The 25,264-nt window shown below is 37.5% G+C and overlaps 1 protein-coding gene and 1 long non-coding RNA gene across 7 annotated transcripts in view; one reads left to right on the forward strand and one right to left on the reverse strand.

Moving 5' to 3' along the window:
- Nucleotides 1-25,264, reverse strand: part of LOC127526220 (uncharacterized) — a 388,781-nt gene that overhangs the window by 175,001 nt on the left and 188,516 nt on the right. The window lies entirely within an intron of this gene.
- The window catches only part of LOC114669269 (inositol 1,4,5-trisphosphate receptor type 1-like), a 186,557-nt gene that overhangs the window by 57,946 nt on the left and 103,347 nt on the right, over nt 1-25,264 (forward strand). For 5 of the 6 annotated variants that reach the window (XM_051920989.1, XM_051920990.1, XM_051920991.1 and 2 more), the window contains exons 1-19: nt 2,034-2,171; nt 2,252-2,410; nt 4,139-4,311; nt 6,567-6,686; nt 6,783-6,980; nt 8,244-8,495; nt 9,421-9,562; nt 10,002-10,155; nt 10,575-10,765; nt 13,280-13,412; nt 15,373-15,427; nt 15,528-15,693; nt 19,158-19,334; nt 19,763-19,843; nt 20,410-20,547; nt 22,440-22,565; nt 22,657-22,857; nt 23,588-23,839; nt 25,120-25,245. In XM_051920989.1, the coding sequence (XP_051776949.1) occupies nt 2,109-2,171; nt 2,252-2,410; nt 4,139-4,311; nt 6,567-6,686; nt 6,783-6,980; nt 8,244-8,495; nt 9,421-9,562; nt 10,002-10,155; nt 10,575-10,765; nt 13,280-13,412; nt 15,373-15,427; nt 15,528-15,693; nt 19,158-19,334; nt 19,763-19,843; nt 20,410-20,547; nt 22,440-22,565; nt 22,657-22,857; nt 23,588-23,839; nt 25,120-25,245 (2,907 nt within the window). In that variant the 5' untranslated portion in view covers nt 2,034-2,108. Of the gene's footprint in view, nt 1-963; nt 1,064-1,586; nt 1,748-2,029; nt 2,172-2,251; nt 2,411-4,138; nt 4,312-6,566; nt 6,687-6,782; nt 6,981-8,243; nt 8,496-9,420; nt 9,563-10,001; nt 10,156-10,574; nt 10,766-13,279; nt 13,413-15,372; nt 15,428-15,527; nt 15,694-19,157; nt 19,335-19,762; nt 19,844-20,409; nt 20,548-22,439; nt 22,566-22,656; nt 22,858-23,587; nt 23,840-25,119; nt 25,246-25,264 lie in introns of those variants that run through there. The other variant, XM_051920995.1, reaches the window with a different exon arrangement.

Here is a 25,264-nt window from a genome sequence, read left to right on the forward strand (position 1 = left end):
TAGGCCAAGTCCAATAACTGAAGAAGATTTCAATTGTTCTTTTCACCACCCTGCTGAAAAAAAACTTAAGGTATTTAGGAAGAGAGTATAGTGGAAGGAAAAGATTACCAGACCCTGGTTATTGTTAAACCACTCACACATCTGTCTAGTACATGATTAGAAATTTTGTGTGAACAATTTTGAGTTGTCTAAATGATGACAACTATGTGCTAATTGCTTAACACTAGAATCCCTTAATCCTATGAAAAAACTCATAATCCCAGCCCAGCTTAACTTTTGTTGTCTATTTTCCATTTTGCATCACAGTTCATCCTAATTGCAAACATGATGAGAAATTTTATGAATGATATGTTTAGACATTACAAAAGAATGAATGAGCTCTGCAAATGCCTATCTAGGTGAACATTAAAGTTTTTCAGAAAGTGATTCAATAACCGAGTTTTGGCCTTTGACAATACTGTTCTGAGAATCAGGATTAGTATGTAAGCAATGCAGAAACTAATTTACAGTGTAAATTGAAAGTTGTTTTTTTTTTTTTGGTCACGGGTTCTATATTCTTCCAAGTGTGTGCCTGACATAATTATTAGGGGAGATTTGTCATAACAGATATTTCAGCTTATTGCTTTGGACAGCAGCAAGGAGAATGTTCATTCTTCAACCAGACATTGCAAGTTTGATTGTATCTTGAAGGGGGAGGGTAAGAAGGGCTGAGGGGGATGCCAGCTTAAAACCTTTTATCTTTTGGACACTTTCAATTTAAGGTATCCTGCTTTGATTAAATTTGTTCATGTTTGTGTTCCATACAATATGAAGTCAACACAAATCTTAAGTTTTTAATTGTTGAAGCATATTCACCGTGATTTTATTTAAAGCACATGGTGATTTTTCTCACCTTTTTCGTCTAGTTTTGTACCATTTTAAGCAAATGGAATGTTAAAATGTAGTTTAATTTTTTCATTTTAGGAACTCTTATGTGAGATTGAGGCATTTATGTACAAACACCTGGGTACATAGCACAAACAATCCAATAGACAAGGAAGAGGAAAAACCAGTCATGCTGAGAGTAAGTCCTGTGAATATAAAAATGGTCTGGTCTCTTAAGTCAGATACTTTTTTAGCATGGCACTTTATTTTTATAACCTCCCCACCCTCATTTTTTTTTTTTTTAAAGTGTAATTGGTCTTCATTGATACCTGTCCCGAGTCCCTTTACTGGGTTCCACAATATTCATAACACTGGTACATAGAATAGTAGGCAAGCAAGCAATTTCCTCAGTTTTGTTGCTACTCTATTTTTCTACACTTGTCCAGTTGGGCCAACATTAATTAAACCCGGTCAGGATAAATTTCAGCTGTGGTCCAGTTTTGGGTACTGTTGTCTTGCAATCATTGTTATCAGTCATGACTTCTGTCTGACATTTTGCGAGCACTATGAACAAATTGTCTATGCCACTTAAACTTATTTGGAGTTCTGAGTTACTGTGTTTTTTAAAAATAAATGTACACCTCTTGAAATCCTAATCAAAGCATACCTTCAGTATCGTAACAGTGAAATTTTTTGCAGAATTTTTTTAATGTCTTGTTTAGATTGGCACTTCTTCGCTGAAGGAAGACAAAGAAGCTTTTGCTATTGTTCCTGTTTCTCCAGCTGAGGTGCGAGACCTGGACTTTGCTAACGATGCCAGCAAGGTGTTGGCATCAATTGCAGGAAAACTTGAAAAAGGCACCATAACCCAAAACGAACGGAGGCAAGTTGCATATTGGCACATGTGCAGTGTATTCAGAAGTAGTGAACTGGAATTGAATGGTCTTATGAGCAAAACATTTTTGCTAATTTGGTTAAATTTGTAACCACTTGTTATCGCTCAGTAAAATCAAATTGAAGTGTAACTGGATAAATGGAATTTTTTCTGCATAAACATACTGCTCTTTAATAAGAGTGCCACATGCATGAGAATTATGCTTGACATTCTGCAGCTTCTAAAAGCTACAAAGAACTTTTGAGTATGGGTTTTGTTCTCTTCTGACAGGTTCGTAACAAAATTACTTGAAGACCTCGTATTTTTTGTTGTTGACATTCCAAACAATGGGCAAGATGTTCTAGAAGTTATGGTCAATAAACCTAACCGAGAGAGGCAAAAACTCATGAGGGAGCAAAATATTCTGAAACAGGTAACCTTTCTTAAATATTCTGAAATGTCGCACATTAAGACTGAACGTATTATCAAGCAGTTTCTTACATGATCAATTAGATTTTTAAGCTGCTGCAGGCGCCCTTCACGGACAGTGGTGATGGGCCAATGCTGAGACTAGAAGAGCTTGCCGACCAACGACATGCACCATTTCGACACATATGCCGGCTGTGCTATAGAGTGCTGAGACACTCTCAACAGGACTATCGCAAAAACCAGGTAATCCTGCTCACAAGGAGTTTCATAAATTGATAAAATATTCGTAAAATAACTGAATCCATATTATGGTTTTTACTTTTAAGTGTATATAATGCCTGTATTGCCATAACTGTGGAACTGCATAAAGTTTGTTCCTCAGTCATAAATTGCTTCACAGCAGACACCAGTTTCCACAATTCACAAACAGAAGTGCTGTCCCTTTATTGATCTGTAAACAGTGTTCATTTCACTGCAAAAGTAGCTGTAACCTAATAAAGTGAATATGGCCTTCACATGTAAAGACTTGATTATTTATTTTTTTTTGGACAAGATACAGGAAGTTGTAGGATATGTGCTAAATTACTCTAAATGAAATTTTTTAAACTGACTGTAAATGAATTGTGCCCCATAAACCTTCATGTAGCTACAGTATTTAATGATTGTTGCTTTAAACCCTAGGGAAAACTAAAAATGTAGCATTTGTAACATTTTAGCAATAATTCCTTGAACATTTTTTTGGTCCCCTGCTGTAGGCTAGATGGCAAATAGATGAATTATAGGAATGCAGATTAAAATACTCCTTTTCTATTTCTTTCATCCTCCACCAAAAATGACCTTGCAACATTCCTTGCAGAAAGTATAGCTGACCACCTTTGGTGGAGGGACACTAGTTGGCACTCTCCTTTACTTTTTCCAAGTACATTGGAGTGTCAGTTTACTATTCGGCAAAAAAATTATGCATATCAAGTGAAGTGAGCTGTTGTATCCTCTATTTCAACCTAAACGTTTTGTCTTGTAATGGGTGTGGTGATGTGCTGTATCGGTGTAAGCTCCCAACCTCTAAATGCTTTTTTTTTTTATAACAAGAACTTAAAATAATTTACTATTAGAGCATGTTAAATTGTACTTTATTTTCTCTAATAGGCATTTTATTGGTGTTTCATTACCTTCCTGAGCTATTGTCAGTCCCCATTATTTTGGATAATGCTTAACGGTACTTGAAAGTACTTTTGTTAATTGACAACTGTTGAAAGTTGTTTGGTTTGCATTAAGTAAAGATATCAAAAAAACACAGGGCTTAATTGGCACAGCTATTTGAAGTGTTTAATCTCACTTTGTCGTCTTCCTATTGTTATTACTACATTAATTTGACTGTTGAACTATCTTGGCCTTGTTTTCTAGTTAATAAGCTATCCTGCTGTTGTGCTCTCTCTCTCTCTCTCTCTCTCTCTCTATTTATTTTTATATATATATAATATAAAAAATGAATGATGCCTACAGAGATCAGTATCTTTAGGTTGTTTCTACATTTACCACTCCATAATCTAAAAACTATAATTTAAAACCTACCAGTCTTTTTGCATGTATCTGAAGTATTTAGCAAGTCATACCTTCAGTGTAATCATTGAAAGCTAGGGAATAATGAAATGTCAATAGCACTAGATGGCATACTTGGGCCACATCAATTTTTATTTATTTATTTTTAAATATTCTCCTTAAAATGTAAATATGATTGACACCTGCTGAATAATTAGGGTCAATACAGCCCTCAATCCCATGAGATTTGTTTGTAGGCATAAGTCTCTCACATTTGCCTATTCCTGTTTTCATTTTTCTAGCTTTAAGTCAGAAATTGTATCTTAATTACACTTACCAGTGTTAACATTTATCACATATTTGTCATAATTTACAGTATTTGAGTTACCCTGACAACTATACTTATTTTTTTTTCTCCTTTTTTTCTTAAAGGAGTACATTGCGAAGCAGTTTGGCTTTATGCAAAAACAGATTGGGTATGATGTTCTGGCTGAAGACACAATAACTGCTTTGTTACACAACAACCGCAAGCTTTTGGAAAAGCATATTACTGCTGCAGAGATAGATACCTTTGTCAGTTTAGTGAGGAAAAACCGTGAGCCAAGGTAAATTGTGTGATGTCAGTCCCCCCCAATCCCTTCCTGTCTACTTTCTCAAACTCCCAACTTTTATCAGATGTTGCCAACGGTGGTACTTTTAAACAGCTATTACAAAATAATTAGTGTCTGACTAGGTGTCTTGTTCATATAAACATTTTTATTTTGTAACTTCAGCTACGGAGTGTTTGGCAGCATAGCTTTGCTTGCTGTGTGTGTTTTAAGATTTGCAGCCTGGGAATGTTGAAACAATTTACAACTGTAAGACAATTTGGAAAGCAGTCACTATTTGAATATTGTGTTTTAAATTTCTCTTGCCACTCAATATTTCAACATTTTGGTTTTAAAAAAACAAAAAAAAAACAAAACCTTGCTGGACTTCAGTTTTTTTTTTTCATAATGGGAATATAGCATTGGGATTGTATAGTAAATTGCAAAAGTATTCAGACATCTTTTGCTTTTTTCACATTTTGATATGTTGCAGTTTTGTGCTAAAATATTTTTCCCCACATGAGAAACCAAAAGCAGGATTGTCAAAATTTTTGCAGACTTATTAAAGATAAAACTGAAATATCGAATTGACTGAGGTATTCAGACCTTTGTAACTTTGTAGTGATTTACAGCCTGGAATCAGAGTATGGAATAGGTTTCCATTAGATATCTCTGTAGTTTGTGCTGTTCAGCTGTCCCACAAACCTGTCCAATCTCCCAGTCCCTGCTGCTGAGAAACAACCCCATAGCCTAATTCGGCCTCCACTGTGCTTCACTGTTGGGATGGTATTACGCAGGCAATGAGAGGTACCTATTTTTCTGGAGACACTGTGCTAAACTTGGTTCCATCAGACCAGAGAATCTTGACTCCTCAGTCTGACAGTCTTTTATTTATCTTAACTCCTAGTGTGCTTCCATGCACCTTTTACTGAGGAGAGGCTTCTGTCTGGCCACTATCATAAAGCCCAGACTTGCGGAGTGTTGCAGTGATGGTCGTTCTCCTGAAGTTTCTCCCAACTCGTCCAGAGTGACTGTTCTTGGTCACCTCTCTTATAATGGTCCTTCTTCCAGAATTTCTCAATTTAGTCAGGTGGCCAGCTGTTTCAAATGTGTCTAATGTAAGAATTATTTAGGCAACTGTACCCCTGTGAACCTTCAAGTGCTGTAGGATTTGTTTTTGTAGCATTCCCAAGATCTGTGCCTCAACAAACTCCTGTCTCTAAGCTTTGCAGGAAATTCCTGTGACCTCATGGCTTGGTCTTTTCTCATGTGGGACATTCTGTAGACAGGTGTGTGTCTTTCCTAATCATGTCAGTCAACTGAACTGACCAAAGGTGGACTCCAGAGATGATATAGAAACCTTTCATTGATGATCATTAGAATGGAACCTGAGGCAAATTTAAACTGTCATAACAAAGGGTCCAAATACTTAGGTCAATATATTTCAGGTTTTATTTAATAATTGTGCACAATTTCTAAAATCTTGTTTTCACTTTGTCATTGTAGAGTATTCCATATTGCTTGATATGGGGGGGAAATGAATTTAAACAATTACAGCAAAAGATTGTAACGTCATAAAATTTACAAAAGTGAAGGTCTGAATACTTTCAGAATCCACTATAACTGAGAGGAAGGAAATGTTTTAAAACATTTCAGAAGAAACTCTAAGACATATTTTGGGGGTGCTTGGTGACATGTTTCACAAGTCATTAAATCTTCACCCAACCCACATAGTCAATTTATGGCAAAACTTCATTTTAGTAAGTTAACTTTGTTTTGGACCTTATTGATTCATGTCCCATGAGTCAATACTCAAGTACAAGACCAACCTTTCAAACTGCTCGTATCGGTTATTTCTTTGCTGCAATAACTTGTTTAACCTAAATTACATCTCGGAATGAGTTGCCAACATTTAGACCATGGTAGCTGACATAATATGGTATGACCCTTTGTACTTGGAGTGAATATAAGGTGCTCTCAATAGACAATAGTATTTAATAGCAGAGTGGTATAGGGATTTAATCTCTGGTTCTCAGTTCTACATTCTTTCCATAGTACAATCATAAACAGTTCTACATTTTCCAAAGCATCCACGCTTCAATGCAGGGCCTTAACTACTGTACTCCTGTGGCTCCCACCGACTGGAAAGTCATCTCATTAACAATTTTAAGTGCTCAGCCTAAAATCGCACTGGCAGTGTTCTGACTTTCCTAGGAGATATGCAAGCTTTATCTTTGAGTCTCTGAAATATTTTTTTTTTAAAAATGGTTAAGGTTTTTAGATTACTTATCGGACCTTTGTGTGTCAATGAACAAATCCATTCCTGTTACACAAGAACTCATCTGCACTGCGGTTTTGGACCCGGCCAATGCGGACATACTCATTGAAACCAAGTGAGTTACTATCCAGCTGTATGTGTATTATGTACAGTAAATGTTGAACATTTCCTGCTATTAATTGCTTCTGCTGTTTTCTGTGGCAATTTGTAGGCTGGTACTGTCCCGGTTTGAGTTTGAAGGTGTGCCATGTGGAGAAACCCCTGCTGAGGACACTGAAGAGGATGAGGAGGAAGTCTGGCTTTTCTGGAAAGACAGTAGTAGGGAAATTCGCAGTAAGAGTATCCGTGAATTAGCTCAAGATGCCAAGGAAGGACAGAAGGAAGATGTGGAAGTTTTAAGCTATTACAGGTGGGATTAAAAAAAAAAAAAAAAAAGTAAGCTAATATACTGTAGCTCTAGCGGTAAATTGAGCTAGGATAGTGTTTGCAACTAAAAAATTCAATAAAATAGAGTGATTGTTTAGAAATGTCCAGGTACTAAGAATCTTGCACATATTGTGCTTGGAGTTATGTTGGCAGTTTCTAGCAGGCATTTTGTTTGTACATTTGGCACAGTCCATGAGGTGGAGTTAACTTTTCAGTATTCAGTTAACACCTTAACTGCTCCAGTGTTAAGTTCTAATCATTATTGGCGTTTTTAGCCGAAAACAAAATTGCAATTTATTTCAAGAATACTGCATTTTAACACCAATTGTCTTAGTCTGAGACACAACACATTCTTTCTCATTTCTACTGTCGGTTTTTGTACAGTTAATTTCTTTTCCTTGATCTTTTCTGATACGTTTATTCCTAGTGTGTTTTTTTTTTTTTTTTTTTTTTTTTTTTTTTTGAGGATGAAAATTCAGCCTTTTTTTATATTCTGTGGAGTTTCATATTTTACTATTTTTTTGGAATGTATGAAAATATGCTTTATCTGGAGTGGTTAATAATATAAACTGTGCCAAAACACTGGCACAGTGTAGAGATTCTAATGTTTTTTTTTCCCCCTATGTTGTAACCCTTCATAAACCAAGAGTAGGATTATAACTTAAACGTTTTGTTCAAGTGCTGCCTCTGCAATAAAAATTGAGCCCCATAGTTGAAGACTATAAGCTGATGCCCATAAATATCCCCTTTCTGCTTTTCTTTTATACATAAGGCTAATGGGATGTGCTGTGGTAGACCTCTTGGGACAAGCCTGGAGAGTGTGAAAAACTGAATATATACATTTTTATTTGAGGCTGGTGCCAACTGTGTGCTAGTGTTTCAATAGATTTGATTAGATTGTACTTTATTTGTACCCAAGGGAAATTTTTAAAATAGTATAGCAGAATATCTTACAAAACAAAAATTTGAGCAATCCGCGATTCAGTAAACCAATGAGATATGTAAGCTTTCTTTCTGATAAATTTACGTCTTGTAAAATTGGAGTTATGTAGCTCAAATTGTATTTGGCCAAATATCTCCAGACTCCCACCTTTTTCTGTCTTTTTTGCTTAAAGACTGGACCTTTACCCAAAATGTACTATTTAGAAGAGCAGTTTTTAAATATAATGGTTTTATTTCTGTCTGTTACCTCTTGAAGTTCCTTGGCATGCATTGCCTAACTGTTTATTTTTATCTCCCCCTTTAGATACCAGCTGAACCTCTTTGCTCGGATGTGTCTTGACAGACAGTATCTTGCCATCAACAAAATCTCTGGCCAACTGGATGTGGACTTGATCCTACGATGCATGTCTGATGAGAACCTGCCATATGACCTCAGAGCATCCTTCTGTCGGATGATGCTGCACATGCATGTGGACAGGGATCCGCAGGAGCAGGTCACTCCTGTGAAGTATGCCCGCTTGTGGTCAGAGATTCCATCCAAAATTGCTATTGATGAGTGAGTGACTTTGTTTGGAATTTGAAGGGGGTGTAGTGATGATGGGCTGTGCGCTGTTGAGAGATTAGTTGCACAACTTATTTTGTATACAATAAGCTATTTATGCAAATTAACATTTATTTTAACCAATGGCTTTTGCTGTGCATCCTGCATTGTATAGCTCAGTTAAAGAGACCTGAGGTACTTCAAAATTAAAATAATGGAAACCAACAGTTTAAAGCCAGGAATGATTCTATGGGTGCCCATCTTCTTTGTTAGTTCTCGGGTGTTGGGCAAATCCCTTTGTTACCAACTTGGTCGTCGTTTCATTTTATTATGGCTTCTGATGTGCCTCGATATTTACTACATATATTGAGAATGGTCAGTGATGGTCTTTTGACATGTTGACCCTTTATATTCAGCTTATTAAAATATGATTTTAGTGAACTTCATGTTGCTTACATCTCAAAAGTATTCAGTGGAAAGTTATCAGCTAGCTAATGGTGTTTTTAATTTTATTGAAATCAGATGTTACATACAAACAAGTCAATTTTTACAAAAATAAGATCGAAAACAAATCAACCCCCACCCCTGAGAGAGAGCTCAGCCAGCAGAGTAAAACTTAAAGCTAGTAAAAATAAGTAGCTAGCTAATGTTTTGAAGGACAGTTTCTTAGTTTCTTGCAGTTGTTGGCTTTCCTGGCTGTTTATGCTGTATGCAGATACCAAATACTGGAGCAGATGTTGACTCTTTTGGTCAATTAAACATGTTGCTGCTTATTTTAGCATGCATTTGTGTGTAATGGCACTAATAGTATTTTTTAAAGTTGTGTTTAAAGAGGTGTCCCTAACATGAGGGGTTTCTTTGCATGTATGTAGTTTTTTTTTTTTTTTTTTTTCCCCTTAATATTCTCAGAGCTTTTAAAGCTGAGGCTTTTCTTTGGCAGCTATGACAATAGTGGCACTTCAAAGGATGAAATTAAGGAGAGGTTTGCACAGACAATGGAGTTTGTTGAGGAGTACCTGAGGGATGTTGTTTGCCAAAGTTTCCCATTTTCTGACAAAGAAAAAAACAAGCTCACTTTTGAGGTATGTGCATTTTTTTAGCCCTTTTTAGTTCTGCAACTTTTTAAGCTCATTTAAAAATGATAGTCATGTATTTAAGCTTAGACACCATATTATATGCTAGGCTGTCTTTTAGAGAAAAGGGCCTGTAAGCCCCATTATTTTCTGCAGTTTTCCAAACTTGCATTAAAAAAAAATATATAGTCTCCAGAATTAGTACTGTTTACGCATGCTTTCTCTTCGTAGTAAGTGTTGAGCCATTTTCGGAAGTTCTCTGTTGCACCATGGGGTAAAGTTAAAGTAGCATGTGCATGGTGGCTGAGGTGTACTTTACTGGCTCCAGTGTCCCTCTTGTCAAGTGTTTTTTGTCTTGATATCTTCTCTGCTACTGATATTGAATAGATACGCATACGCTTGTTTTTTTTTAAATCTCCAACCCCCCTCCCTATCTTATATCTTAAAGGTTGTGAATCTGGCCCGAAATCTGATTTACTTTGGCTTCTACAATTTCAGTGATCTCTTGAGATTAACAAAAATTCTTCTAGCCATATTGGACTGTGTTCATGTCACTACCATGTTTCCAGTTAACAAGCTGGAGAAAGAAGATGAAGCCAAAGGTACCATCTGCCTTTTAGCTGCTTTGAACAAAACAGTTTCTTTGCTTGGAGACTTATTCAATAAAGCATATTTTTGCTTTTTCAGCTGAGCAGAATTTTAAGGAGAAATAGGTTAAATAGCTTATGCTGTAGCTAGTGTAAATAAATGGAAAAAAAACCAGATTGGAACATTTTCGTCCAGTACTGTTAGAATATGCTGTATTTTTCTTGTAAATTATTGGCTTTGGAGTTTTTTTTGCAGCAGCGGGGTAACACACGAACATCCAGTCTTGTGGGAGTGTAAATTGAGGGAAACAAGATGTTCCATATTGGCTTTCCCTTTTTTGTCTTGTATGTTTTGTTTGCTTTTGGGGGTGGATTATTTTATTTATTTTTTTGTGCTAAAACAGAGATGCATAATCTGATTTATTTCTTAATAGGAAGTAATGTGATGAGGTCCATACATGGTGTAGGGGAACTCATGACACAAGTGGTTTTAAGGGGAGGTGGCTTCCTCCCCATGACTCCAATCAATCCTCCTGATGGTGATGTTGTGAAGCAACAAAATGAACCTGAGAAAGAAGATATACTTGTAATGGACACCAAGTTGAAGATTATAGAAATACTTCAGGTATGTGACTATAACTGTGTGGGTTTGCGGAAATCTCTTGCATTACCAAAGCATAACATATAATCCAGTAGATGACGAGTCAAGTTCATATACTGTACATACAAAAAGTATTCTTTTTTTCATAATTTATGTTGCAGCCTTATGGTAAAATCATTTAAATTCGTTATTTACCCCAAAATGACAAGGTCAAACCAGGATTTTAGAAATTTTTTCTAATTTTACTAAAAGTAAACTAAATACTACATTGTGACAATCATTGGCTTGGGTGTATTTCATTCTGTTACGTATTGATGATTCTACACCTTGTTTGGAGTCTATAAATAGTCAATTGATTTGATTACACATGAAAGTACAACAGATGACAATGTGTATCAGAGCAAGAGCCAAGCCAAAAGGTTGAAGGGTTTTCCTGCAGAAATTAGACATGATTATATATAATGCTGCGTGGTCTGAGTAGAGGCATAGATCTAGGGTACATTAAAAAAAAATGTCTGCAGTATTGAAGGTTCTGTAGAGTAAAATGTCCTTTATAATTCTTAAATAGAAAAGTTTGGAACAACCATGATGCTGATTTAGAGACTGGACAAGCTGAGCGATCTGGGAAGATGAACCTTGGTAAGAGGTGGCCAAGAATTTGATGCTCAGTCTGGCTGAGCTCCAGAGAACCTCTGTGGAGATGGGAGAAACTTCCAGAACAACCACCACCACTGCAGTGATCCACTAATGTTGGTGTATGGAACAGAGGCCAGACTATATATGGAAAGCCCACTTAGTGTGCAAAAAAGGCATCTAAAGAACCCTCAAAGTATAAAACACAATTCATCTGGTCTAACGAAACCAAGGTTGAATTGTTCGGCCTCAATTGTAATTGTCATGTCTGGAGGAAACCAGGCACTACTCGTCACCTGTGCAGTACTATTCTATCGTTAAAATAGGGTGGTAGCTGCATCATACATGTGGCAGTGACTAGGAGAACAGAGTTGAGGGAAAGCTGGGTGGAGCAAAATGCACAGATCTTTAGTGTTCATTCATCTACCCTAGAGTGCTATGTGCTGCGTGTTCTCCTTCCAGCAGCACAATTACACTAAGCACAAAGCAAAGACCATACAGGAGTGGCTTATTGTCATCCCTGGGAATGTTCGATCTGATCCAGCTAGAACTCAATTGAGCAGATCTGCAGAGACCTGAAAGGTGTGCTCCAATAGTCTTTATCCAGCCTGACAGTGCTTGAGACTATCTGCAGAGAAAAATGATTGAAACACCTTATATCTAGGTGTGTGATGTTTGTCACATGAAGACTCCATGCTGGAATTGCTGCCAGTGGGGCTTCAACTAAGTTCTGAGTAGTGTCTGAATTCTTGTCCCTGGGGTACCTCTTGCTGATGCTAACCCTACTGAACCATGCCTCCACATACAAGTGCAGACGTGTGTGTGTGTGTGTGTGTGTGTGTGTGTGTGTGCACGCTCATGTAATATAAATTCGCAGGTCTTCGTAATATAGACCAGGGTGGCCAACTCCGACCCTGGACAGCTGCAGTGGCTGCAGTTTTTTTTTTGTTTCAATACAGTCGTACCAATCATAGATCTTACTTAATTTCATGGCTTGTTACTGTTTGAACTCTACCATGTCAGTTCATTCTTAAATCGTAATTTTTTTTTCTACCCTGTTCCAATCATACATGTGTCATTCAAGTAATTTGAAGCCTAAAACGGCTGAATAATTTTCAGTTGTCCACTTTCTCCTCAGTTTCCTTTTGAGTACATAATTAAACCAAATAGTGAACGACGAATACACATGGGTGGAAATGGAGACAAGCAAGATGTAGAACTTCTTGTTCCTTTGTCATTTGCATCTTATTCCTAATAAGAAACGGTTAAAACAGTGAATTCAGGAATGTAGCTGTTTAAGACTAAAAAAAAATCTTAAAAAGCAAGCCATCTAAAATGAAGCATAAAAATGTCTCTTGAGCAATAAGTGCTTCATCGGCAATGAATGATTTCTCATGAAGGAACTGAACAAAAACCTGAAGCCACTGTGGGCCCTCTAGGATCGGCATTGTTCAGCTGTGATTTAAACGGTCTGACTCTTAAATAGCAAATAAATGAAATAGTAGAAAAAAACTAGTCAGTATCTTAAGTTGTAGCCAGTGTGGCTCTCCAGGATTGGAGTTGGCCACCTCTGGTTTAGACGATCCTTCTTACTCGTTTGGGATGGTCCTGTTTTGAGTAAATTTTAAGCACAAAAATGTGTTGCTTATTACCCTGAGGGGCATGATTGATATCTAAAACATGGTTCATGTGAATTGCAGATTTTGGAGAGGACACTATCTCCTAGCTGGCTACTTTGACATGGTTGTGCAGAGGACTATTATGATATATACTTACCGAGGGTTTTTTCCCTCTCAACATGTGCCTTCTCTTCATTTGTTTTTTTTTAATCTGTGTTAACAATCAGCTGATTTATTTTGTCAACCAGAAGGCATACATATATACATTTTCGGTTTTCTCTCTCAGTTCATACTCAACGTCCGACTGGATTACAGGATTTCATGTCTTTTGTGCATATTTAAACGGGAGTTTGATGAGAGCAATGCTCAGAGTGAACTGCCATCTGGAAGTGCCATAGAAGGAATTGCTAATGTACCAGGTTAGTATTAGGATAAACATTCCCCTTAAAGTATCATTGTTGGGTTAGGGTTCATACATGCACTTAATTTTTATTACACAGATACTTAAGATATTTAATTTCAATTAACACTTCACAGAAAACCAACCACATACCTTCCTGAAGTCCAGAAGTAAATTTTCCTTGCATTTACCTCTTATTGGATCTACATTTTAGAATATAACTTGTGGAAATTTGATTCCATTGATAAAATTGTTACTAGTATTTTTGATTTAACTACTTAGTTTTATTTATATTTATAATATAAATTTATAATTTTGTTTTCCCTCTGAAGTGCTTAGAGTCAGACCAACCACTATGGGCTGTACCACGTATTAGTTGAAACATGTGGCTCTTGATTGGCTCACTGTGGTATAGTGGGACTGTAGCTCAGATAAAGGTGGCAGTTTTTAATAAATATTGGCTGGTTCATTTTCACTATGTGTGCGTACTCATGCAGCTGCAAGGAGAGTTGGCGGAGTGATTGGGGCGAGAGGCACCTGCATGTCAGGGTGCAGTCTGTTTCAATTGCTTCATCAGCTTCCTGTGATGCGAGTTTGAAATGCTGCACCTACGGAGGCCTATAAGAATGAACCGGTAAGAAAAAAAAACAAAATGGAATTTAATGAAAGGAGGAAAGGGAGGAGTGAGAGTAAGCTAGTATTTAGAGAGAGAGAAGCAGGTGGATGGAAATGGTGCCCCAGAGAGTAGCATGTCACCAGCATGCAAGGGGGCTCGGGGATCAATCCTGTTGTGACTTGGGAGCAGGAGTGATCATCATGCTCCGGAGTGTCCTCTCGTTGGGCAGAGCCGTATGGCAGCAATGAACACGGAGCAGAGCAGGGTCCAATGGCTCACTATGAAAGGCCATGGATTGGGTGGTGGGAACACGGGCCTGGACTAAAAGGTGTCTGCACCTGTTAGCTGATGTCCCACTAAGCTTCAAGATCCAAGTAGGATAAAGTCAGAAAGGCATCTGTTTTTAAAGGGAAGCACCGAAGACTGAGAATTTTAAAGGAAACTCCTGCATTGTTTTAACCTCATTTTTAATGGATTATTTCTTTGGATTTTTAACCTCCACTATCACAGACTCTTAATGGAATATTTATTGAAGAGTTGCACTGCACTTTGGAACACTGGCTTTTGCTTTAATAAAAGCACTAAGCACCTTTTTCGCACCTACCCCTTGCTATGTGTGTTTTGTCTTCATGTGCTAAGCTCATCTGGGTCATGACTATCTACTGTTGGATTCAACAGGCTTCTGAGATCATCTGGGAATGTGGGGCCGACCTGCGCCTTCATTCACAATACCGTACATTTACAATTTGCTTTAAGACGAGGGTTTTGAAGTAATCGACAGAAGTTGGGACACCTGTTTGCTTCAACTTGCAAAGCTTAATTTACTTCAATTGCTGTAGAATATCTGTAGCTTGTAACCTATTAGTTGTTCCCTTGAACGGCTCATTTGTAATATTCTGAAATTTCCTTTTTTTCAGTTTTTATTAACCTAAACTTTAAAATGAATCCTCTGGCAGTTTACTGCTTACCTTTTCACTGTTTTAGGTCAGTCATTGCATTTCACCCGATTACATTTAGAACACCTCAGCTTTTCAAGTTTTTCTTTAAAACTTTTGCAGGGTAGTGTATATTCCTTCACCCTTAAATGTTTCAATCGTTCAGTCACTAGTTCTTAAACCCCTCCTACAATATGGTAGAGCCAAGTTCCATGGAACTCCAAGTCTACATGTGCTTGCACTATTTGAATTTTGAACATAAGTTCATGACAACTGTGTTTGAACTTTCCACTTTCAATTTAGGGGTTCATCCTACTGTGCCATTCATACATGTTTAATCACCCAAGCAAATAGCAAAGGGTCATTTATGCTTTTTGAATAGTGAATTATCTTGTGATCAAGAGTAACCTCTTCACCTTTCTGTCTAGGAACTCTTGATTTTGAACATATTGAAGAACAGGCAGAGGGCATCTTTGGTGGAAGGTGATGTACTTTTCTATGTTAAGTTTTTGAAATATCAACTGGTCAAATGGTGGGCTGCTTGTGCGGCTTTGGCATGTGTAACTTTTTTTTCTTATTTCAGTGAAGAAAATACACCATTGGATTTGGATGATCATGGAGGCAGGACATTTCTTCGTGTTTTACTTCATCTCACAATGCATGATTACCCTCCCCTGGTTTCAGGTGCTCTTCACCTTCTGTTCAGACACTTCAGCCAGAGACAAGAGGTCTTACAGGCCTTTAAACAGGTACCTTGTATTTTTTGTAAGCATGGATAATGAGATCTTTGTAACTGAACAAATTATTGTGCATTTCATTAGGGGATAGCTAAGTGGAGCAGTAGATGGTATGAAGAGAGACTGCTCTAGAATTCTGGGTTAACATCCGTGTCTGAACAGTGTTAAGTTTGTATTTTGTTTTTCTGTTGTCTGTGTAGATTTGAAACCTGCTTTCTCTACCATATCCTAAAGTCAATATCAAATTACTCAAATTCTAGTCATGTTATGTCAGAGCTGCTGATCTTACCACTGAGTTATGCCAAATTACACAACTGTATATCCCTGGTCATGTCAACTTTGGTGACTGAGTACCGACTGAGTGGTCTTGGTTGCCCCTCTTTTGAAAGGTAATAGAAAGCCACCTGGCAAAGAGTTAACAGGTACAGTAAGTTCAGCCATGACCTTGGTCCAATTTTGTGATATGTAAAACACCAGACAAGTGTCTTGTTTGTAAGGTCCAAAACACTTGCATTCATTAAGCTTCCTCATTGCATTATATGCATTGTATTCCTGGATAAGCATTCACTGGTTGTTGGCTCACTTACACACAGCCCTCTCCTACGACTAATGATAAAAGTTTGATTTTTGTCAGTGAGTTACTGGATATGTCACGTTACATGGTTAGCATTCAGTCAGCTGCCTCAGACTTGCTAAGAAGGCTAAATGAAGGTTATGACTGAATCACTGGACATGGTTTTTAAGAAATGGATGGTCAGTTAATTGGTGACTGTAAATCGGCAATGTATAGCTGTGTGCCATTCGATAGAATTTTACATTTTCATAGGTTGGTTCCAGCCTTGCAATGGATGTCTCAGTAGGCTGGATAACTTAGCAGCATTGAACTGGATTAAGCAAATCTCTCTATATTAGTCACCTTTGTCACCATAAAATTAGTAAGATGTTGCAAACAAAAGAATATGTAAATCAATACAACTTACAAAATGTAATTGCAGTACAGCCTAATTATGAATTTGTTGTTCCAAAAGTTGCTTACTTAGTACAAGTATTAATTTATTGCACTTTTTAAATTGTTTGCCAAATTTAATGCCTTACTAATCTTCTGTTTACCTATATGATTGAATTCAGTCCTCCCTTACAGAGATTTACATTTATGTATGCACCATATGTTTTATAGTAAATGCAAATATTTTAGTCTTTGCAAAATGCATGGTTTTTATAAATTTAAAATTGATTTTTCAGCTTTTTTTGGATTTTCTTTTTCAAATGTTGGAAATAGGGATTCAGTTGACCCCTGCAAAGTCACGGTTCAGAATTCGTGGCCTCAGTCATTCGCGGATTTTTCCTTAGAACCTAATCTAATAATTAGCAGAAACAACAAATATTCGCCGCAATTTTTATGGCTTTTTTTGTGGCAATACTGTAATGATGAGAGAACAGGAAGCAACTTTAGTGGAAACGTGGCTTGGGATGGTGAAAGTAGCCAATAGAATTTGAAACTGTGACTCCCAGCAGTCCCTGAAGTGGCTCTGATTGGTCTTCTGGGGTTATTTGGGGTCAAAGGATGTCAGCATGGCTTTTACAAAGGGGGCCGGTGACCAAAAGCAAAAAAAAAGTTTTTGTAATTTGTTTCAAGTTCCTGTCTCTCTGCCTGCCTTCTGTTGGGTTACTTATTCGTTTTGTCCTGGATTGTTTCGTGTTTTGCGTCTGCTGTCTGCCTGTGTACATGAGGACTGTAAGTGGATTCATGGCCATCCTGCAAAGAAAGAAGTGCGCCTGAACCCCTCTTCACCATTTCAGGAACTAGCAGTAGGACTGTCTGTTTTCATCATTACATTTCATCCGTTGCCGTTTTTTATGACGTGTGTTGGTGCTTTGTTGTATTTTAATGTGTAATCGCTGTAAAGGGAACAGGGGTGCTATCGTTTTAATTTATTTCATTTGTCTTCATTATTCTTTATATTTGCTGTTTGATTACCAAATTGCTTTGTTTTTCTGTTTGTGAGTGTGTGTGGGTCAGGTCAAGGTTGGGTTTGTCCTGGAATCTCCACCATAAAAATAAATAAATCGCCGTCTTCTCAACGGTGTGAATCTTAGCTGCACCGGACCGCTACAGCGTTATTCATTTCTTCTTGCTGCTGATTGACTGTGATGCATCTCTAGCTGAGTGTTCTTGTGTTTTCTGTTTTGTTCCTCTGAACCCTTAAACCGACACAACCAGCTATAGTTGTTTCCCAGTGCCATTTGTGAGCACGCAGGAGCGGACTTAAAAGCCTGAACAGCACCTGTCCTTTTTGGCTGATTGCTTTTTCTCTCTCCTCCCCCAAACACCCTCTGCTCCTATAGGGGGTTGTGCTCCCCTATGATGTTTGTCTATTCTTTAATTGATAACTAACTGCATACTGAGCTTGTTTTACTTCTGAAAGAGACAGGTTTATTTGTTTGAAGTGTTTGAATGAACTTCCTGTCTCTACAATCTCCTGCGTTTCTGTGCAATTCTGTGACCCAAGCGTGACACACTGCAGCCTCACTGTCTATGGGATTGAGACCGCGTCAGCGTTTACCTCTGTGTGTTTTGTGTGCTGCCAGTTCAAGCGCAGTTGGCTCGGTGATTTACTTAATTTCTTCCATGGCGTCAGTTGCATCTTGTTCTTATTGTTCCAGTAGTTTTTAAGTTTTTACAGTTCATTAGGAGTGTGTAAAATGATCAGTGTTGCAGTAATTGTGATGCTTTTTGCATAGAAGAAAAATGTTCTATTAAAATTTCACTTTTTCTTTGTGAATTGTGACGTTTACTTAAAGTGCAGCAAAAAAGTATTTGGCGTCCAGGGATGCATTAACCCCCAAGTATGTGGCAGTTTTAAGGGTTAAAGCCCCAAGATGCCATCGAAACGCCCTGCACCTTCTAAGGCTTCTGGCAATGAAAACGTGCTTGCATGAACTTCAGTACATATAGCGGTAACATTGGTATTTTACATTCTAGCACTGCGGGAGACATAGCAGTACAGTATACAGGTTTACTTTTACATTCTTTTTTTGTAGGTAATGCATTAAGCTGAGTTTGAAATTAAAATGTTTTGGGGGAATATTTTTAGGGTTTAAACTATAAAAATAGGCATTTTTTTTAATCACATCCAAAATTCAGTTTTTCACAATTCGCGAGTGCTCTAGAAATGTAACCCCTGTGAATTTTGAGGGTGTACTGTATTACAAATTCAGTCTGTCTCCACATCCTTCGCTTAGACCCCTTTTACACAAGATTTGTGTTTGTGTACAAGAATATATAATCTTGTATGGGTAGGTAAAATATTTTGGCTAATGGCTAGTCTTTTTCTGAAATTGACTGTTCATTGTACTGTCCAGTAATTTTCTCTGTAGATAATTGCATTTTGTGACGTTCATCTTAATTTTTTCATGGTGACCTGGGATTGGTTCCTCTTGAAAGATTTATGCTATTAAGTTACTTTAATTTTAAGGTTCAGCTACTTGTAACAAGCCAAGATGTTGACAACTATAAACAGATCAAGTCAGACTTGGACCAGCTGCGTTCAATTGTGGAGAAGTCTGAGCTCTGGGTGTACAAGCGTCAGGGACCAGATGAGGCAATTGATGCTGGAGATGGCCCAGCAGGGGAGACAGAAGTGAAGACAAAGGTAAGTCTCAAAAGTTGGCTATACATGTAGTGGGAAGTCCTTAGGGGCTGCCACATTAATAATGGCAGTGCATCATTTTTTTTTTTTTTTTTGTCATAAGCTGACTTTGTATACACTGAAACCTTACTAAAATTGTTAATATTACAAATAAACTCATACTGTAGAGCGATTGTGCAGGCAATGTATGCGTGTACTTTGCTTTTAACAGTTTACTTGAAAATATCAGGTTGTGTTTAGATGATAAACTCATTCTCATGTAAAGTTGATTGTTGAGAATGTTAGAAATGTGACAAATGAGAGGAGACCATTCAGTCCTTTTAAGTGTGTTTTGTCTTGCTAATAGCTAAGCTGTCTGTCTCATCCAGATGCTTAAGATTGTCAAGGTTTCTGCTTGAATTCCTGATTGTTACTCCTGTCTTACCCTGCAGGAAGAAGCTGATGTTGGTGGTTCTGACAAGTCTAGTAAACATGAAAGTACCAGCAGCTATAACTACAGGATTGTGAAGGAAGTAAGTGCGAAATGTTGTCCAATTATTTATATTCCAAACAAAAAAAAGGTGATGAGTAGCACAAGCGATTCCCAGCTAGGCCTATTGGAAATAGGGGAGCATGCAATGGCAAGGAAGACTTTTCTTATGAAGCCAGTACAAATGGAAGATCCTTTACAATCATATCAACCCCCTGGATGTTAATAGGGTACTCTGGAAGGGCTAGATACAAGAGCACCAAAGATGTGAAGGGCTAATTTGGGGGAGAATTGGTCTATGCTTTCTTAGGGAGTTATAGGGCATTTGCAGATGTTCAGGATATCTAGTCCTCTTTGTGATAGGACATCACAGTACCACTCTTAACAGAACAAGTAGTGGAAGTGCAGCGTGTGTGGATATAGTCTGAACATGTGATGGTGAACAGGGACAATAGTCACAACCAGAGAGCTCTAGAGTGTTACTTTTTGACTGTGTACCTTTTTGCTAATTTTTCATTGTTACTCAAGCTGAGCATTGTCTGCAGAAATCCTGCAAAGAATAAATTTGAACCTGTACTGGCTGAAATTTTTATCTTCATTCTTTTACAGATTCTGATGAGACTTAGTAAACTGTGTGTCCAAGAAGGCACAACAGGTAGAAAAAACAGAAAACAGCAGCAGCGACTCCTGAGGAACATGAGCGCTCATGCTGTGGTGCTGGAACTGTTGCAGATACCTTATGAGAAGGTACTGGCTTTGTTTGTGAACTAACTATGCTGTGATCCGACCTACACTGCACATGCTATAGAGAGGAGTTAGACTATGGGGAGCGATTATTGAAAGCTGTTGGCAGGAGCAGGTGTAAGGGTGGATCAGGGAAATTTTCAGGGTTTAAAGCAATAATGGTTTAAAGGATCTGTTAAAGGGGCAAAGCAAGTGATTTTGTAAACTTGCAACAGGTATACCCTATGCTCAGTACAGAACTTAAAATTTAAGAGGGTACTCACAACTCTAGCAATTTGTTCTGTGCCCAAGCACATTTCTCCACATAGAAGTCCCCTAAAGTCTAATTCGTTTAACTAGTCTGATCATTCCATGCTGGGACAACCAGCATGGCCTGCTTGGAAGAGATGTGCCTGGGAACAGTGTAATCGCTAAATGTCCCAGAGCATGGAAAACAGTCAAGTCAGATGTACAATTCTCATTTCATTCGATACCACTGGAGTTAAAAACGGGTTGTTTACTCACCTTACAGGTGGATATAAATTTTGTAGTTGGCAAGGAAACACTGCAAAAGCCTCCCTTAACATTCATCTGTAAAAATCTTCTCATACGTGCGGCACAATTCACGGCAAATACACTGCACTGCAAAAATATGAATGGGAAGCAGTTAAAAAAAAAAAATAAATAAATAAATAAATCTGCTAGTGGGGCCAATGGAAATCACAAAGAAATGCATTCAAGGAATTTGCGAAGAAAATGTTCAACTACAAAACACCAACCTGCATCCATCTGGTTGAAAACATCCTTCAAGCATACAAAACCACGAAAAGCAACATGTCACTAAAGATTAATTTTCTGCATTCATACTTAGACTTCTTCAGCTCTTATGCTGGTGCATTCAGTGACAAACATGGAGAAAACTTTCAACAGGACATGGCAACGATGGAAAAGTAGTATCGGGGCAAGTGGAATCTGCCTGCTGGCACACTGTTGGACACTGAAAGCATCAGCTGTGGAGTACAAATGAAAACTGGCAGCAAAACATTACCTAAATTGATGTAATGTGTCAGAAACATCAAGCTATTAAGTATGCTAAATCAATAAAAACTGATGTCCTGTTCTCCACATTTCTACATGATGCAATCAATTAGGTTATATTTATGTTCAGGTTAAAACTGTCAATTACTATTTTTATCTGTGTACTTTAGTGATCCTGTGTTTATACATGCACATATGGTGCTTCATTTGTTACAAAAACCCAGTTTTACAAACTAGCTTGTTTGTAGTATTAAGTTGGCTTTTACTTAAACAGTCATGTAGAAGTATGGAAACCTGCCATGTAGTGTTGCTGCACTCCTTATGTTGCAGTTTGGCAAGGGGTATACTTTGTTATGAAAAATGTGACACTGCTCATGGACAGCTGTATAGTTTTTAGATTTGAGCTTTTCTAGGTGTGCTGAGAGTTCAACACCAAAGCTCAAAGGGTGATTTTTGTGTTGTCACATGTAATGTTTAAAGTCTTCACCAGGGAATTTAGATGGAAAGTGACCATACCAACATTTCTGTTCAGAATTTACTGACTTGTAAGCATGGCAAGTTATTTCTAAAACATGATGTGATGTGTAATAACCAGCATATTATAGGCCCTCTTTTCTTATGTTGCTGATTTTCACTGTAGTTGGAATTAAAGTAGGTTTTAGAATGCTATGGTGAGAATATTACTGTAGTTGGTGTTACTCAATAGTATGCTAAAATGTTTATTTGTGAAAGTTAACTTTTTTATATTATAAAACCTAATGGTTTCTTTTGTTAACTTGCTATAGTGGATACTTGCATAACTTTGTCTAAGACAATATAGTGTTTGATTTGGCAAGCTCTGAGATGTTGCATGTTTTTTGACTTTGTTTTCCAATAAGGGGGAAGATATTCGCATGCAGGAGATCATGCGATTGGCTCACGAGTTTCTGCAGAATTTTTGTGCTGGGAACCAGCAAAACCAAGCACTACTTCACAAGCACATCAACCTGTTCCTTAATCCTGGGGTAAGGTGCTAATTGTTTGTTCAAACCTCAGACAGTTACAGGCTCGGCTTCTGCACTTAGAGCCACACATAATTGTGATTCTTGTTTTCAGATTCTGGAAGCTGTAACCATGCAGCACATCTTCATGAACAACTTCCAGCTGTGTAGTGAGATCAATGAGCGTGTGGTGCAGCATTTTGTGCACTGCATTGAGACCCATGGCAGGAATGTTCAGTACCTCAAATTTCTCCAGACCATTGTAAAGGCTGAAGGAAAATTTATTAAAAAGTGCCAAGATATAGTAATGGCAGAGGTAAGTTGCATATGAGAGGTCTACAAAATGGACAGCAGTCTTTATCCAATAATACTACCAAATGTACCTTGCATGCCTTCATTAAAATGGAGCAGCATACATAAATTTCCACCACTATCTTGTTTGTACGAGCTACATTATGTGGAAACTGGACTAGGATTCAGGGAGTCTTGGTTGCATTTCACTGTAAACCTCATTGTGGAACAGTTAACACTTTTTATCTAAAAGCAATGCAGCAAATGAATACATTTTATAATGGACTGAGCGAGGAGTAGCTGGAATGAGTCGATTTCCAGAGTGTGTGTGTGTTTAGTATCCTTGGGATTAGTTTAGGGATGTTGGGAGTGCTGAGATCATTTTTGTAAAGCTTGAGTTATTTGTATGGAATGTTGTTTAATTTTAATAAAATCAGTAAAATTAAAATTGTGGAACAGTGTGAAGACCAGAATGTTTTCAGTATCAGAACTGAAAGTATTGCATAGTCAGACTTCTGAGAATAATCATGAGTGTTGTCACATCTTCAATATACCATCTCGATGAACCACAGTCTTAAAGGAAGATTTTGTATAAATGAAGTTGGTAGGATGGTGAGCTTTGTTGGGTTGAATGGCTTGTTGTTGTCAAAATTCTTTTAATGTGTCAAAGCCAATAATCAATTTACTCTGCAGTAGTTGCACAGTCCCTGCTTAGTATAAAATTGTGTGTTGACTTCAGTTATTTTTCTTTTTAGCTTGTTAATGCTGGGGAGGATGTCCTGGTCTTTTACAATGACCGAGCATCTTTCCAAACACTGGTTCAGATGATGCGCTCTGAGCGGGACCGCATGGATGAGAACAGTGCTCTAATGTACCACATCCATCTGGTGGAACTGCTAGCAGTGTGTACAGAGGGTAAAAATGTTTACACCGAAATAAAGTGCAACTCCCTTCTCCCACTGGATGATATTGTGCGTGTGGTGACTCATGAAGACTGTATCCCTGAGGTAAGTTTCCGTGGTGCCACAGAATGAACTTTTGGGGTTTTCCAGAGTTAATGTGTGTGATGTAGATGTGTCTCTAATTTAGAAGAGGTATTGATGAAGCTTTTTAAAGGGTGGTTTGTGGTGTTTGTTTTCCCTTTTCTGCAGAATATAATTCATAACTGACTCCATTTCACACTGTGACAGCAACTCATTAAAATATTTGTAGTGTAAAAACAGATATACAGAAATTGATAGACCTGTGCAATGCAGGTAATCCACTGCATACCAATAAAATTATAATCAATGGCTCTCTTCTGTGGAGTAATGAAATGTATTTTATTTAGAAATGAGACCTCCTGCATATTTTCTGCACAAATAAACACAAATATACAATTGTGCACATTTATTGTATTCTCTGCAGAAAAACTCTCTATACATGAAGCCCAGCACTTGCCATTACTTAGCAACCAAACTTTGTTTCATGATTCCTGTAGTTAAGGCTGAGGATATGCATATGGAGTATTTGTCTCTTGATGCATCTTCAGGATTGTAGTCTCCAAACTTGTCATTGTGATTGGCAAAGTGAGCATCATACTGCTGGAACAATCACCACAAATATGTAATGTCTACATATGACTGGAAGTGACTTTAATCCTAAATAGAAAACTTTCTTTTAAATCCACATGTACATTTAATCTGCCCAACTTCATCTAGGTCACTTGTTGGTAAATGACAGTTAACAGTATAAATTACATTTTTGGTTTATTTTTGATTCTTGCAGTGAAACTGCATTGTGTATCACTGCTTATAAGAATATCCAAATGATTTGATTATAAGTGGAACCATGATTAGTCTGTAGACCCATCTGAATTTGTGGAGAACAAAAGCAAACATTGTACACACTTAAGCAAGTTTGAGTTAATCCTTTAAAAACCTTGCGTATAAAAACCTCCTGATTTGCTTAAACAATATGTCAGTCACTATTCCACCCACCCAGCATTAAAACTTTGGCTTTTCCATGATATATGAATTAGGCGGGGGGTGTATTTGCACTTGGATTCTTAAAGGGTTCTGTGCACTTTACACATTTTGAGTAGCTTATTTTTGTGAACAATTTTCATAATTAAACATGCTGAATATTTTGAGCTTTATAAACTTATCGACCCTGCTTTTTCCCAAAATATATTGCATTCTCAAGTGCTTTATTTTTGAAATTCTACGACATTTCCTTTAGTAGGAAAACCTAAAGTTTTTTTTTTCCCATACTTAAATTGATTTTATTTCTTTTTGGCTCAAACTAGGTGAAAATTGCCTATATCAACTTCCTGAATCATTGTTATGTAGACACAGAAGTGGAAATGAAGGAAATCTACACAAGTAATCACATGTGGAAGCTCTTTGAGAATTTCTTGGTGGATATCTGTAGGGTATGTTTTTCTACCATTT

Source organism: Erpetoichthys calabaricus, chromosome 18 (assembly GCF_900747795.2).
Source record: "Erpetoichthys calabaricus chromosome 18, fErpCal1.3, whole genome shotgun sequence".
Taxonomy (NCBI): Eukaryota; Metazoa; Chordata; class Cladistia; order Polypteriformes; family Polypteridae; genus Erpetoichthys; species Erpetoichthys calabaricus.